This window comes from Odocoileus virginianus, chromosome 2 (genome assembly GCF_023699985.2).
Source record: "Odocoileus virginianus isolate 20LAN1187 ecotype Illinois chromosome 2, Ovbor_1.2, whole genome shotgun sequence".
Classification (NCBI taxonomy): Eukaryota; Metazoa; Chordata; class Mammalia; order Artiodactyla; family Cervidae; genus Odocoileus; species Odocoileus virginianus.
The window spans coordinates 83,603,495-83,616,574 of NC_069675.1; the positions used below are offsets into that span (position 1 = coordinate 83,603,495).

General features: G+C 42.8%; 1 protein-coding gene across 1 annotated transcript in view; it reads left to right on the plus strand.

Moving 5' to 3' along the window:
• The first annotated feature begins 6,387 nt into the window (after positions 1 to 6,387).
• ADAM17 (ADAM metallopeptidase domain 17) overlaps positions 6,388 to 13,080 on the plus strand; it is a 42,114-nt gene continuing 35,421 nt past the window's right edge. Inside the window, exon 1 of the mRNA XM_020912038.2 lies at positions 6,388 to 6,695. Within this exon, the coding sequence (XP_020767697.2) occupies positions 6,605 to 6,695 (91 nt within the window). The 5' untranslated portion in view covers positions 6,388 to 6,604. The remainder of the gene's footprint in view (positions 6,696 to 13,080) is intronic.

Here is a 13,080-nt window from a genome sequence, read left to right on the forward strand (position 1 = left end):
CAGGTTCCTCCATGTTGTTGCAAATGGCAAGATTTCCTTCCTTTTTATGTCTAAATATTCAATCTCATTGTATGTATATACCATATATTCCTTATCCACTTAACTGCCACTTAACAACCCAGGTTGTTTCCAAATCTTGGCTACTATTGAAGGAGGAAACAGAACAGGCTCTATCTTGAAAACAGGACTCCGTCTTGGGCTGGACTGTGGACTTTGAGCTATATACCCAGTATCTATGGAAACGACATACCAACTGGCAAACCAGGCCCCCGGAAGGAAGAGCCCCACGGCTTTCCATGCCTAAAAGAATACCCTAATTATCTGTGTAACCGAATAGAATCATACATTCTATTATGTTTACTGGGGTATGACCACGAGCCTATTGATAATTGTCCACTGTTAACTACCTAGGTTTAAGGCATATGAATCACGGGTTAACTTTGATTGTTCTTTTTCTTTTGTTCAGACTAGTTTCAGGGAACCTGATACACTCAGGGTATGTAAGGTTTTCACAAAGACTGGTTGAGATCCTTGGCTAAGAGGAGACTCTGCCTTGGGCCTGCCGGTGTAATAAACTGCACTCCACTATCTGCATTGTCCTTCTGAGTGAGTTTGTTTCCCGGAACGTGTGGCTACAAACACTATGAATCATGCAGTGAACGTGGGGGTGCAGGTATCTCTTTGAGATACTGATTTCATCTACTTTGGAGGTATTTTCTTAAAATGTTAGTAGAATTAGCATATTTTAAATATTCATTACCCGAGTTCTGTTTTTCTAAAAAGGATTAAATAGAACATGTTTTCAATTAAGGCCTCCGGCCACTGCAGAACTGGAGGGTAATTGCTGCTTGCCTTCTCTTGGGCCTATCAACCTGAGGGTAATGACTTTTGGCCACTTCAGACCAGAGGTGATTTCATACCAGCACAAGTTGACATTTTTTTCTCTCTGTCCAATCTGTTCTCTACGTTCAGTTATTCACATGGCTCAATTACTCTGAGATCTCACGAGAAGAGAGAGATTTAAGAAGGAAAAGAACACAGCTCCATATTTCGTATGGTATACAGTTTGTAAGGGATATGCTTTGCTCACAGCCAGATTAGCCACTGCAAATCATTCTGTGATAAAAGACAAGGACGCCTGTAAAAAAGACATAAAAAAGTGTGTGTGTGTGTGTGTGTGTGTGAGGGAGACAGAGGGAGAGAAAGAAATTGTTACTGAAATTTTAGAAATGAATCTTTTTTTTTCTTTTTAATAAATGCTAACTGATTTCATTGTAATTTAGAAAATACAGGTAGACATAATCATAAGGAAGAATAAGAGGTAAGTATAAGTAGTTCATAGTTCAATTTTCTGCTCTTTCTCATCTAATTGTGCCAATTTTCCAAGTCATGAGATATTCTTCAGAAACATCATTCTCAATGACTGCATCATATTTAGTAAAACTACCTTAAAAATTGATTTAAGTTTTGCATAGTAGTACATTAACATGTTACATATTACAAAGCTACAAAGGATATATAGAGAAAATCCTCCCTCCCACCTCCTGTTCATCACCTAAGAGGCGATGTAGATTACCAGTTTTATTTTTAATTTAATATTTTATTGAAGGATAATTGCTTTACAGAAATTCATTGTTTTCTGTCAAACCTCAACATGAATCAGCCGTAGGTATACACATATCCCCTCCATTTTGAACTTCCCTCCCACCTCCTTCCCCATCCCACCCCTCTAAGTTGATACAGAGCCCCTGTTTGAGTTTCTTAGCCATAGAGCAAACTCCCACTGGCTGGCTGTTTAACACATGGTGATGTGAGTTCCCATGTACATTGCACCCTCTCCTCGCCTCCCCATAGCCACAATTCTATTCTCTATGTCTGTTTCTCCATTGCTGCCCTGTAAGTAAATTCTTCAGTACCATTTTTCTAGATTCTGTGTAATTGCGTTAGAATACAATATTTATCTTTCTCTTTCTGACTTCACTGTATAATAGGTTCTAGGTTCATCCATCTCATTAGAACTGACTCAAAGGCGTTCCTTTTTATGGCTGAGTAATATTCCATTGTGTATGTATAGATACCACAACTTCTTTATCCATTCATCTGTTGATTGACATCTAGGTTGCTTCCATGTTCTAGCTAATATAAATAGTACTTCAATGAATAATGGGATGCATGTGTCTTTTTCAATGAAATGACTAGTTTCCTTCTCTTTTCAGACTTGAGGGGAAATAACTCAGTTTCAAGAGGGCTAGTTATTATTATTTTTTATTAAAAAAGATTCCCAAAGAATCATCTGTTTATCAGCATAGATACTCAAATACTCTGCTTTGTTCCATGCATGATATATTTCTTCATTTTTCTTTCTGGACTCTGTCCATGAAATTCTCCAGGCAAGAATACTGGAGTGGGTAGCCATTCCCTTCTCCAGGGGATGTTTCCAACCCAGGGGTCAAACCTGTCTCCTGCATTGCAGGCAGATTCTCTGCCATCTGAGCTATCAGGAAGCCCCCTTTCTTTCTAAAAGGATCTGAAATACATTAAAATTTCTGAACTAAAATCTTGGAAACTATAGTTCTTGGTACACGATTTTGTATATAGTCATATTCCAATAAGAGGGTTCTGTTTTCTGAAGGAGACTTGTGGATTTACTCGTATTTTTTCAGGTGCTAACTTCACACAGATTTATTCACTGGCCAAAAAAAAAAAAGTATACGGATGTAGGAATAATTCACGTTAGAGTGTTAAGGATGTTATATATCTATAAGGACTGATGGGATTGGTATAGGACAAATAGTGGCTGATAAGAGAAACACAGCAAGGATGACAAGAAGAAAATGCCCCCAAACTCAGCCAGAACTAGACAGCTACATCTGATCATTTAGATGAAAGCAGTACCAATGCTTGTGTGAATCGTACCAATTGTGTGAATTTAGTAATTGGAAATATTTTAAATTCACTTGCAGCAAGTAAATGGTAAATATTTCATTCTATAGCATGGGATCAGCAAATCCCAAGTCATCTTTTACACATCTTTATTAAATCCTAAATTAAAAGAACCCCTTATGGTGTTAAGGAGAGGAATCTGGATCCAGTCATCTTGCTAATGTTATTTTTCAAATGGGCATTAGTGGCTGCTGACGAGTTACCCCTAATTTACAAACTTAAAATAACCAGTATTCATTATTTCCCAGTTTCTGAAGGACAAAAATCAGGGAATGGTTGGGTGGGCATTTCTGGCTCAGTCTCTCATGAGGTTGCAGTCAAGACGTCGGGTTGGGGGAATGCCATTGTCTGGTGCACTGGGAAGACCCAGAGGGATCGGGTGGAGAGGGAGATGGGAGGGGGGACTGGGATGGGGAATACATGTAAATCCATGGCTAATTCATTTCAATGTATGACAAAAACTACTGTAATGATGTAAAGTAATTAGCCTCCAACTAATAAAAATAAATAAATAAAAATAAAATGCTCAACAGAAAAAAAAAGTAGCCTAGGGCTGGAGGATTCACTTCCAAGTTCAGGAAGATAGTCTTTGGCGGGTCTCAGTTACTTGCTGGCTGTGGGCTGTTGACAAGCATTCCTATGAATCACTCCATAGACTTCCTGAATGCTCTCATGTCACAAAAGCTGCCTTCACCTAGTGAGTGATCCGAGAGAGAGCAAGCAAGCAAGAGAACACCTGAGATGGAAGACACAGTCTGTTACAACCTAATCCTTGAAGTGTAATACCATCACTTCCATGTGCTGTTGGTCACACAGACCAACCCTGGTCTAGTGTGGAAGGGGTATGATACTATATAAGGGTTTGAGTATCAGGGAGCAGAGACCACTAAGGGCCCTCTGGGAGGCTGGCTATGATAGTGATTGTCAAATCTGTCAGGTATATATATATTCCATTGGGTACATTTAAACCTAACAGCTTTAATTTTAAATGCTAGTATCTACTTTATGCTGGAAATTTCATCCTTTTTTAAAAAAATTTTTTTTTCATTTATTTTTATTAGTTGGAGGCTAATTACTTTACATCATTGCAGTGGTTTTTGTCATACATTGAAATGAATTAGCCATGGATTTACATATATTCCCCATCCCGGTCCCCCCTCCCACCTCCCTCTCCACCTGATCCCTCTGGGTCTTCCCAGTGCACCAGGGCTTATATTCATGATTTTTAAATGTACATATTTAAAAGAAAATTCTTTTGGGGATGAGTATAAAAGTTTGAAGACAGCTGGCTCAGACTTCTGGTTCTATCCAGTGCATCCCTCTTACCCTGTTCTTCTGACTCTTTATCTCCCCCACGTGGTGCTCTTGTATCTTAACTATATGGACAATTTATAAATTTAAGATAAACCTCAAACTGGAAATCATAACTTGGTTCCTGATTTGTGAATAAGAAAAACTACTAGAAAGTCTGACAGTCTGAAAATCTAGGACTTCTGGATATGAAAAAGAAAATCAGGAGTTTTACTATTTTAAAATGGTATTTATTAAACAGTTAAGCACTGTGATCTAGGCACAGTAGAGGAGCTGGGGTAGGAGACAAAGAATGCAATCTAAGATCTGTTAAAGTTATAAGCTGGAGAGGACTGTATCTGGATGCTCAGAAAATATATTTTTACTGTACAAAAAACTGTACCCAACTCATTTTATATGGTATACATTTTTTTGTTGTATACATCTTTTAAAAATTATATACAATTGGCAGAGGTGTACCTCTGCTTTATTTTTTGATTAGGTATGTCATCAATGTATATGTTTAATGAAGGCATTTTACACCTCATATGATCACACCAGATTTAGTTATGCCAAAAATGCACAGAACTAGTAACTATGGATAATAACTGTTGGGGAAAGCTGCTGAGATTTTACTGAGGCATGCCGCAGTGAACCTAAATTTAAACCACAGTATGAGTATCTTATTAGGAGCAGCCTTAAAACTTGACCAGACAGGAACAACACTCCATTCCTAACAATTTACCATTTCATAATGGAGAAAAGGCTTTATTTCTCGCACTTAAGTGGAAAATGTATTATGTCCTACTCGCATAAACGTTAGTTGAACCAAAACAGCAATTCACATTCAACGTTGTTAGAATGTTTTATTAAGTACCATGAACACTCTAAACTAGAACCAAAATGATGCAAAGGATTTGCAAAACATAACACGAACTGTCTTGGCAAATTTCCAATCTAAGTAAAAACTGACCACCAAGTTGCATTTCAAGAAGTTTGCTGGACGATTCTAGAACCTGTACAGGCAGAAGGAGGGGTTGGGTCCAACGTTTAGTTTCTGGAACTCCTTGTACACGCTGAACCTACAGCGGGGCCAAAGAGAAACTGCACTAAGGAAGCACCTGTTTATTTCCGTCCTTGACCAAAAAAAAAAAAAAAAAAAGCCTTTCTCCTTACAATGGATGGAGGCCTGACACCCGGCTGGTCGGACGCGGGACCCGGAGAGCCACGCTGCACCGCGTTTGCGACTGGGAGGCTGGTCTCGCAGAAGCTGGCGCGTGGACGGACATGGGGGCTTCCCGCTCCCGGGAGCTGTCCTTCATTCGCTCCAGCACTTCGCTGCTGGGTCATCACCCCGAGCACACCCGGCCAGGGGCTCTGGACCCCAGGGTTCTACAACTCGCTTAGTGAAAAGGGTGAAAGTCGCTCAGTCAGTTCCGGCCGACTCTTCGCGACCTCACGGACTACAGTCCCGCCAGGCTCCTCTGTCCATGGGATTGTCCAGGCTGGAATACTACAGTGGGTGGCCATTCCCTTCTCCAGGGGAGTCTTCCCGACCCAGGGATCGAACCTGGGTCTCTCTCATGGCAGGCGGATTCTGAGCCACCAGGGAAAACAGGGATTCTATCCAGATGGACTTCCCTGATGGCTCAGAACGTAAGGCGTCTGCCTGCAACCCGGGGAGACCCGGGTTCGATCTCTGGGTCAGGAAGATTCCCCTGGAGAAGGAAACGGCAATCCATTTCAATCTCCTTGCCAGGAGAATCCCATGGACGGGATTGTTGTAGCCTGGCGGACTACAACCCATGGAGTCGCAGAGTCGAAAACGACTGAAAGCGAACGGACATCACTTTCAGATGCGGTGGGACGGCGGGATGCAGCCGGACGCACCTCTGAGGGCCCATTCGTGAGCTACTCCGTTCCTGGCTGCGGTCATCCGGGGACAGAGGGGCGGCCCCACTGGGTCGAGTCAGGTCGTCGCCCGGCGCGTCAGAGGCGGCGCCGGCCGAGCCCCCGACGGGACCGGGAGGGGGAGGCAAGATGGCGACGCGCCGGCGCGGGGCGGAGCGAGCGCGGGCCTCCCGGCATGCCGCGCGTGGCGCCGGGCTTCCGGCTGTGGGCGGTGCGGGGGGTGGGGTGTCGGCGGCGGCCGGAAGCAGGCTGCGCCAGCCTCTGGGAACTCTGCCTGCTCTTCCTGGGGGCCTTTAGCCGGGCTGTGGAGTGTTCCGGTAGGCGGCGCGGGAGGAATAAGAAGCTTGAAGGGCCGGCCCGGGCGGATCCCCTCGTCTCCCAATGTGAGCGGCTTCCCGAGCCCCCACTTCAGGCGAAGGCTGCCCCCCAGAGAGGTGGAGTCGGTGGCCGGGCCGGGACCATGAGGCACGGTGTCCTCTTGCTGACCAGTTTGGTTCCTCTGGTGCTGGCGCCGCGACCTGCTGACGAGCGGGGCTCCCCGCGGCGACTCGGTAAGGACCCTGGGGAGTTGGCTCCGGGTGCCTGGGGCGCTCAGCTTTTGGGGGGAAGAGCAGGCGAGCGGGATCTCTCAGGTGTTTGGAGGCAGGGTGTTGGACCACGGTGGCGCGTCCAGAAGTTTTCGGTGTAGGAAGGGGGTGTGGCTCTCGGAATCGGGGAAGGAAAGGGGGTGGACTTGTCTCTCTGAATGAGAAAGGGGTCCTGGGGTGGGGTGGGGGGCCTCCGGTTAGTGACTGAGGGCCTGGGAGCGGTCTGCCCCCCGAGTTTGTGTTTGGGCGTGTGTTCCGGAAAGCGGTAAGGCAGGGAGTGGTGACGGCTTGTCTTCCGAGAGGGAGATGCGGTCCGGGTCCTGCCCCGCTAACAAACAAAGCTACATTTTGTTCTTAGCAAAGGCAGGGTTCTGGAGGAGGATAGTGAGGCCCAGAGCTCCCCATGTCTTCCGTGGCTCTAAGGAAGCGAACTAGATTTTCTGCCTAGGAGGTCCTTAGGCTGTAATCTGGTTGGAAGGCGGTGCCTGGGGAACTCTTCTTGGAGTTGTATTTTGCTAACATTTTAAGCGTGTGTGTAGTTATTTAAAATGTAGCTGCTTGTTGGAGGTACTTAAACCTGCCAAGCCAGCTCGTGATGCCTTTTACTGTGAATGCCTTCCTTGTCATTTTAAACAAAAATGATCAGGGACCCTCAATTTGATCAGTTTTGAGGCTAGAAGTAGAGGGTTATTTAGATTTTCTGAAGAGCTTGGATTTTTAAGGACTAACATTGAGAAATGTGAAATTTGGTGGAAGTTAGTTTGTGAAAACTTACAGTGACCATTGGGGTTCTCTATCTGTTAAAAGTTAACATGTAAGAGAGATTGGTTAATTAGTAATAAAGGATGAAACTGTATTTTCCCACTGTGAGAAGCTCTAGCCTCCGTGATTTTTCATGATTGTTTTGGCCTCCAAATCTTACATGATGCCATGTAATATAATATTGTGCAGACTGAGACACTATGTAGATTTTTTTATGGCCAGTAAAAAATTTGCGTTACTTTACCTGGCAATTCTTTTTTCTTATTAAATGGACAAAAACCGTAATTGATGGAAAGTATTAAAGGTGTTGTGTTCTCACCTGAACTACTGCTTTGTGGTTATCTCAAATTGAAAATGAGTTGCAGGTGATTAATTTAATGAACGGCTAGGGAGAACCTGGTAGGAAGTGCTGAGATTTGATAAGTTAATACAGATTGAAGGAGAATGGTAAGTTAGGGGTGGTCAGCATGGAGGAAGAGGGTAAGGATCCACTTCATGAAGATGGGGAAAAAAGTGAAAGTGAAAGTTGCTCAGTCGTGTCAGACTCTTTGCTACCCCATGGAATAGTCTGTGGAATTCTCCAGGCCAGAATATTGGAGTGGGTAGCCTTTCCTGTCTCCGGGGGTCTTCCCATCCCAGGGATCGAACACAGGTCTCCTGCATTGCAGGCAGATTCTTTACTAGATGAGCTACCAGAGAAGCCCTAATATTAAAAAAAGAAGAAGAAAATATATAGTGCAGGTACTATGTGCATTCCTAGGCTTCATGCTGCTTAAAGTTTCCCACTTGTGAACAAGAGAATAACAAAACTGAAGTACAAATATTTGTACCACTAATACAACTTTCAGTTTTGTTATCATTCTGTTGTTCACAAGTGGGAAACTTTAGCACGAATCCTAGGAACGCACATAGTACTTGCACTATCTATATTTTCTTCTAAGAAAGCCTTGCTTTCTAGGTCTATTCGCAGGAATAGTCACAAATCTTGAGGGTTTGTTTGTTTTTGTTTTTTGACCATGTGTTTTTATTTGCAAAGTGCAGATAGTTGGTGCCAGAAAAATGCACAGACTTAGCCATTTATTCACTGAATGTTTGAAGAACACATACTGTATGCAGGTAATATGTGTGGCATTGAAAGTATAATGATCAGACAAGTCTGTTTTCAAAAAGCTTTTGGTATAGTGGAATAGAGAGATCTAAGCAGAAAATTCTAGAAGAGTATGAAGGAGACTGTTAGAAGACATTATGGCGGGGAATTATTTTCATCAGGTGGTACTGAACCTAGCTGGGGAAGGTTCGTGAAGGCTCCCTGAAGGAGGTGATGATGTTGAGCCTGGCTGTAAGGTTAAGTAGCTGAAAAGAGAAAACAAGGACATTCCTGATGGAGGCATTTAGTGTTAGAATTGAAACAGAACTTGGAGATCATGTCTAAATTTTTAAATGAAGTGACAGGAAAAATGAGTCTCAGAAAAGTGTAGTGACTTGTCAGGTCCATACCATTAGTGATAAATATATGCCAATAAATACATGCCTTGTGGGTATTTTTTCTTTTGAAGAATGGTGTGTGTGTGTGTGTGTGTGTGTGTGTGTGTGTGTGTGTGTGTGTGTTTGTGTTTGATAGCTTTGAATGTAATTTGTTGCTTAACTCTGCCCTAGCATTTAGATTGAATTTGTCAAGGCCAATGAGTAATTTCATAGTTAAAGAATGTGGTTTATTGTTTAACAGCCTTCTTATCCTATAAATGTTACCATGTATAACCACAGTACTAAATATTTATTAGGGGTTTGACAACATTTTCTGAAGAATACATATATATATATAATAGAATTCTGCCTTTTGGAGTACTGCATAGGCCATGGAAAATTATTTCAGTTGAACTGTTACGAATTGCATAATTTAGGAAATTTATGAGTCATGTGAGCCTAGTCATAGTATCTTGTTGAGGTTGCAGCTGGGGTATATAAGTCTCACTTTGATTTCAAAAGTTTCTCTGTGTAACATTTAATAAAAGAGAATATAGTGGGTGGAAAGAAAAAAATACTCTCACAGATGAGGGGTGTAAGTTTGTATCTGAAACGTGTGCCCTGAGGTAATTGGTGTGGGGATTCTCCACTTTGCGGTGCTCATTTCTCATTATTGATGGCATCATTCTGCTCAGTGTTTGACATCTGACTTCCTCTTTTGATGTAAATTTTGCTTACAGGATGGATTCTATTGAAACTGAAATACTTGCCCACCCCACTTTGCTTCAAGAGAAATTTAATGCAGCTCTGCTGTGTACTAGTGAAAGAGATAAACTATTTCTAAAATAGAATGAAGAGTTAAGCAGAGAGCCAGGGTAGGGAAATTGGAGAATTCCTTTTGGCCTTCATGGGGTTTTCCAGAGAACATTAAGTGTAGGTGTCTTTCAAGGCCCAGTGTGGTTGAATATCGGATACTTCACCGTTTTGTATTTGTGAGAGGTGGTGAGTGTTTTCTGTTAGAAGTATAATTTGAAGAAAGTCAGAAGATTGGGAGGGAGGGAGGAAAGGACAGGAAAAGTCTTCACAGGGAAACCTTCATAGAGGTAGTGAGGTGAAATGAAGTTCGTTCTCATATGTCCCTTAGTCCTAAAGTGAGCCAAGGAGCCAGGTATCTCCTTCCCTACGTCCCTTCTTGTGTTTTTTTAATTTTTCCTGCCTTTTAATAAAAGTTGTGGTTCAGTTGCTAAGTTGTGTCTGACTTTTTGTAATCCCGTGGACTGCATGCAGCACGCTAGGTCTTCCTGTCCTTTACTATCTCCCAGAGTTTGCTCAAGCTAAATGTCCGTTGAGCCGATGATGCCATCTAACCATCTCGTCCTCTGTTGCCCCCTTCTCTTCTTGCCCTTGATCTTTCTAGCATCAGGGTCTTTTCCAGTGAGTTGGCTTTTCGCATCAGGTGGCCAAAGCATTGGAGCTTCAGTATCAGTCCTTCCAGTAAATATTAACGGTTGAGAATATCCTTGAGAATTGACTGGTTTGATCTCCTTGCAGTCCATGGGACTCTGAAGAGTCTTCTCCAACACCATTGTTCAAAAGTATCAGTTCTTTAGTGCTCAGCCTCCTTTTGGTCCAACTCACGTCCATACACAACTACTGGAGAAATCATAGCTTTGACTAGCTGGACCTTTGTTGGCAAAATGATGTCTCTGCTTTTTAATATGCTGTCTGGGTTTGTCATAACTTTTCTTCCAAGGAGCAAGCATCTTTTAATTTCATGGCTGCAGTCACCATCCACAGTGATTTTGGAGCCCAAGAAAATAAAATCTGCCACTGTTTTCCACTTTTTCCTCATCTGTTTGCCATGAAATGATGGGACCAGATGCCATGATTTTAGAAAAAGAGTTGTAGGCTTTGGCTGTCTCATCTGGTACTCTGGTTTCACTTACCATTTGACTGTTCTGATAACTACCAAATACAGATATCTGACCTCGGCTTGCTCTCTGAAGCTCCACTCTCAAGTATCCATCTCAGTATTCACAGATACTTCAAATTTCAGATGTCCGCTTACTTCAGATGTCCAAAATTACTTATCTATTTGATTAGAAGAATGTATATAGGAGACAAGATTTAATCCAGGAATAGGCAGCAATGTTGCAAACTGAAGTAATCTCATTTCTTAACCCGAATTTGCATCCATTTCAGCTACAGAGCCGTATGGATCAATCCAGGGGTTTTTCAAGGTTCCCTTAGGCTGGGGCTTTTCTGGTGGCTCAGACAGTAAAGAATCCAAGTACAATGCAGGAGACCTGGGTTTGGGATTACCCTGGATCGGGAAGATCCCCTGGGGAAGGGAATGGCTGCCCACTCCAGTATTCTTGCCTGGAGAATCCCATGGACCTGGAGCCTGTGGGGTCACAAAAAGTCAAATAGGACTGAGCGACTAAGCACACGTTGAGCTAGGCTTACTTTCCCTTTGGCTCAGCTTCCCTGTGACTGGTCTTGCTGGAGAGTTTTGGCCCAGGTTTAGTCCCAGCCCAGTTGAAGGGCTCTTGATAAGGAGTTATTTGAGGCACCTCACCCCTCATCCTCCCTAACTGGTATAAACCCATAAAATGAAGGTTTTAGTTCCCAGTCTTTGGGGCCCACTGCCTTGCAGACAGCCCAGTTCTTCTTTTCTTTTCCCTTAGTCCCAGGGAGGGATTCTCCCATGCCTAGGGCTCGTTGCAAAGTGACCAGGCCTTTCCCATGTCTTGCGTATTTGGAGGAGTACTGAAGAGCAGTCAAGTCTCCTGTGTCTTCTGCAGAAGCAAAATACACACTAGGCTGCAACCCTGGTTTTACCTTTCCCACTTCTGTGAGAAGTGAGGACATGATTCTGGTTGTGTCTTTTGGAGGAACTCTTCGTACTCTGCAGGAGAGTCGTGGAGAGTGAGCAGAGTGCTCCAACAGCTTTGCATGACAACCGCAAGCTAAATTCCAGGTACATGCGGTTGATTGCAAAAAGGAAAGAGAAATTAAGTAAAAAGTTCACAAATGTTTCCAGATTCTTCTAACACTTCATTATTTAAAAATCAGTTTAATAAGAGATTCACAGACTTAGAAAATGAACTTTACAGTTGCCAGGGGGACGGGATAGTTAGGGACTTTGGGAACGTTGTCTACACACTGCTATACTTAAAATTCATAACCAACAAAGACTTACTGTGTTGCACATGGAACTCTGTTCATTGTTAATATGCCAGCCTGGATGGGAGCGGGGTTTGGGGGAGAACGGATACATGTATATGTATGGCTGAGTCCCCTTGCTGTTCGCCTGACTACCACAACATTGTTAATCAGCTATACCCCAAAACAAAATGTTTCTGATGTTTGAAAAAAAAAAAATTAGTTTTACTTTAAAAACTTGACTCTGGACATGATGAATGAAGTAAGGGTATATTTTATGTCATTGTCCTAAAGTCAGTGGTCATAAAAGCATATCCTAAAGATACAACAATTCAGGTTTGAGGGAAGGGTGGAGTGGAAGGTTTATCAAACCTGTGGGCCACTCCATTTCTGCATCCAGAAAGCTGGTTTGCTGCAGACCTGAAGGTGCAGCTTTGTCTGTATTCTTTGAGAACATAAAGAAGTATCAGCTGTTTTTTATCACTGCTGTTGATTTTGAACATCATAGACTAACAGATTTTCTCTTTCTCTGCCTAAAATCACTGAACTTTCAGTGATGCAACTGCAAACATATGATGATTTAATGCAAAAAAGTGCTATGTAAATGAATAATTGCAGACTGTATATAAAGGAACAAGATGTAGTATAGAACTTCAGAATCTTTCAGTATCCACTTGTCCCCTTATGTCAACCTGTTAAAAACAAAATTCAGCCAAGTAAATTTGAAGATCTAATTGGCTTGATGAGGCACTTTATGCATGCCTGCCAGCAGCTGGAAGGGTTCTCTGAGGGTCTGGACCAAATGGAAGCTTTTGATAGGAAGAAGGGTGGGACACGGGTGCTGTTAGTGAAAGAAAAGGGTAGTTTTTAGGCCAAGACATCACCTTTCCCCGGGGGGAAGGGAACTGGCAAGGATTTTATCATATGGAATATCTCTTCTTCCTCTGTGGGATGAAGG